Source organism: Equus quagga, chromosome 14 (genome assembly GCF_021613505.1).
Source record: "Equus quagga isolate Etosha38 chromosome 14, UCLA_HA_Equagga_1.0, whole genome shotgun sequence".
Taxonomy (NCBI): Eukaryota; Metazoa; Chordata; class Mammalia; order Perissodactyla; family Equidae; genus Equus; species Equus quagga.
Genome location: NC_060280.1, coordinates 12,300,792 through 12,304,118, shown reverse-complemented (window position 1 = coordinate 12,304,118; position 3,327 = coordinate 12,300,792). Strand labels below are relative to the sequence as shown.

At 57.3% G+C, this 3,327-nt stretch overlaps 1 protein-coding gene across 1 annotated transcript in view; it reads left to right on the top strand.

Moving 5' to 3' along the window:
* KCNC1 (potassium voltage-gated channel subfamily C member 1) overlaps window positions 1–3,102 on the top strand; it is a 38,783-nt gene extending 35,681 nt beyond the window's left edge. Inside the window, exons 3-4 of the mRNA XM_046685023.1 lie at window positions 728–916; window positions 2,920–3,102. Of these exons, the coding sequence (XP_046540979.1) occupies window positions 728–916; window positions 2,920–2,984 (254 nt within the window). The 3' untranslated portion in view covers window positions 2,985–3,102. The remainder of the gene's footprint in view (window positions 1–727; window positions 917–2,919) is intronic.
* Window positions 3,103–3,327: the final 225 nt, after the last annotated feature.

Genomic DNA, 3,327 nt, shown 5'->3' with positions numbered 1-3,327 from the left:
CTAGTGTGAATGGGGGACAGGGCATACAGAGTGACCAGGTTGAGTCTATACGGGGATAGAGCAGATTGTGTGACCAGGCCTAGTCTGCATGGGGAATGGAGCATATAGAATGACCAGGTTGAGTCTGTATGGGGGAGGGGCTGAGTGATCAGATAGTGTGTGTGGGGATGACCAGCATGAAGTGAGTGACCAGCTGAGATCCAAATGGAGGATGGAGTAGTGTTGACTGTTGGGATCCGGGGTGGGGAGGCTAGGGAAGCCTGAGCAACTGGTTGGATGTGGATGGGAGGCAGCCAGGCTCAGGTAGGCAGCAGAGGGGTCCGGAAAGGCTGCCTCTCTGGACGAGAGTGTTTCTGCGTGTCTGTCTGTCTTCTCCCTGAGCTCTGTGTCTGGCCCTCTACCCATGACTGCATCCACACCATCCTGTCTCATTGGCCCTGCCTTGGGCCCTGGGCTCGGCCTCCAGCACCACGCTTGCTGGGCCCATCACCAACTCATCTTTTTGCAAACTTTGAGCAAACCCAGGAGCCCCTCCTTCCCAGCACTGTGGGCAGCCCACAGGCTGCCTGAATGAGCCGGGGACTCCCAGCCTCATGCCTCCCTCCATGGCCCCCTTGCCCTTCCGTCCTCAGTGATGGGCTGCCCTTTGTCAATGCCCCACCTCTGGCCTGTCCCCCCGACTAAACAGTTTTGAGTGTCTCAATAGCTTCTGCTTATATGTTTGAAGATTCCAAACTGAATGGGGAGGTGGCGAAGGCCGCGCTGGCGAACGAAGACTGCCCCCACATAGACCAGGCCCTCACTCCCGATGAGGGCCTGCCCTTTACGCGCTCGGGCACCCGCGAGAGATACGGACCCTGCTTCCTCTTATCAACCGGGGAGTACGCGTGCCCGCCTGGTGGAGGAATGAGAAAGGGTATGTAGAGGAGGCTGGGGCGCTCTGCATCAGCCGGGCTGCCTCGCGCTCCTGCAGATGGGTGGGCGGGGTGGCGGGCGAGGGGCGCTGAGGGGCAGGCAGGCACACTGAGGGGGGGCAGGGAGCAGAAGGAGCCCCCAGGGTCAGCCCCTGGAGTCCCTTTCTCCCAAGCAGGATGTTGGGCTGGCAGAGAGGACCTGAGGTCCAGGCAGCTGTGGGTTGGTACCGAGCTAACGGTAGGAAGGGGCTTGGGGACAGGCTGGCTAACTACAAGCTGTGACCCTAAGGCAGGGGGATATCCAGGGATGCAGGAGGAGCCTCGAGTCCTCCAGGCCGCTCTGGCACATGGCAGGTCAGACCCAGAAGGCAAAGTGATCTCCCCTGTCCCTTGGTTGAGGAAGGATACAGGGTGGGCCTTGCCTGGCCAGGATGCTGTGGGCTTAGCCACCCGAGATCCATGTTCCGGAAGAAGCCTCCTTTAAAGAGAATCCACAGAACAATGATAGGAGAGGCATGAGGAGAGAGGTGGCTTCAGGGCTTGGGGGTGAGGCCAGTGTCCTTGCAGAGGTAAGGTGTGTGCCAATCAGAATACTGCTAGTGGCAGATAGAGAACTTGCCATGAGAAGGTGGTTCCGCAGGACTCTGCAGCCCCTTCCTTCCCCAGCCCCCATTAGCCACAGCCCCGGGTGTGGTTAGCGCCCCCTGGAGGTTCGTGAAGGCTGAGCCCCGTGTTCTGTTCAAGGTCTCCTTGTATCAGACCCTTATCTTAGGCTGACTCCTGGGGAAAAAGCTTCTACTAGAGCTTGAGCATGGGCTGGAGAGAGGCTTGGGCAGGTCCCAGAGCACCTGAGCTCAAGGCTTCAGGCATTGGCCTGGGCCTGGAAGGCGGAGAAAGCTGGGCAGCTTGTGCATGTCTGGAGCGCCTCACATGCTCACATGGGATGCATGCTGACCAGGGTGAGCACGTTGGGCCAGAGGGATAGTTGGTTTTAAAGAGCAACAGTTGGTGTAGCCTGTGGCCATTCACAGCTGCTCCAGTTATTTGAAGTGATTCAACAATACACAAGGAGAAAACACAGAATTCAAAATAAAGGGCAAACCCAGAAGAGGAGAGGCAGCCTACACTGGGACGGGGGAAGTCCTTCTGGTCACTGGTGCTTGTTGTGCCCACCTGATCTAGGCTGGTCCCTGCTTCCTTGCCCTGCCTGGAGGTCCCTTGGACCCCAGCGCGGCATACCGCTGCCCGCATGGTGCTGCATGGCGGAGGGCTGCCAGCCTGGTGGCAGGCCCCATCCTTGGCACCCTTCCATGGATAGACCTGATGCTCCCCTTCACAACTGGCTTTTTCCCCGGTGGAGGTTCTAGATGCTAGGAGCAGGGGCAGCCAGGGGGGTGAGGGGGAAAGCTGGCAGAGTGTTCCCAACGGCTGTGCTCTGCCCGGTGAGGTCTCATGGGCTGCCTGTCTCCTTCATCTTGAATGTTGGATCAAGCTGTTTGGCCTAAAAGAGCAGACGGGAGAGTCTCTTTATTGCGCTTCTAGAAGCCCAGGGAGTGTGGGACAGAAGAAGCCCGTAGTGGCCAGGGAACCCAGCAGCAACCACTGTGCACAGGTGGTACCCATACCCCAATCCCACAGAGGCGTGGGTGCCAGAGTCTTTGGGAGGCGCGAAGGGTGAAGTGCCCCCACCCACATCCACCCGGCCCCGCTCTCATGGAGTCATGACAGGCGCCGAGGACTTGCGTTTCTCAGGAGGATTCCAGGCCATAAGCCATGTGCAGAGTAGGACAAGAGTTAGGGACTCCACCTGTCCCCCCAGGAGGGAGAAAGAGGCGTGCTAGGCTGGCTCACTGCATGGGAACACCAAGCCAGCTGGAGAAGAATCTGCCTGCCTCTGCATGTGGCTGTTCTGTCTTTCCTCCTCTTTCCTTAAAAACTAAGTACCAAGCGGGATGGGAAAGCCAAGAAGAGAAGCTCAAGTGTTAATTGTATTCTTTACATACAGATCTTTGCAAAGAAAGCCCTGTCATTGCTAAGTATATGCCGACAGAGGCTGTGAGAGTGACTTGACCAGGCGGCTTGGCCCAGGACACTGGTGGCTATTAAGCATCTGGGTGGACCTGCAGCCCCTCCTCACCCTCGGACAGAGTAAATTCACGCCATGCAGGTTTGCCGGACGAGTCCGAGTGGCCCAGGCATTGTACTAGGACGGACGTAGCTTTTCCTACGGCCAAATGGTAACCGACCGTAGAGGATTTCTTTTCCTTCTTTTCATTTTTTGAAGTTTTATTTTATTTGGGGAGGGGGGTGGAGGGGTTCCTTAGCATGACTTGCATGAAGTTAAACAGAAAACCCAGCCAACCAAACCCACCACCCCCCTGCAACTGTATGATTACCCTAAACAACAACGAAA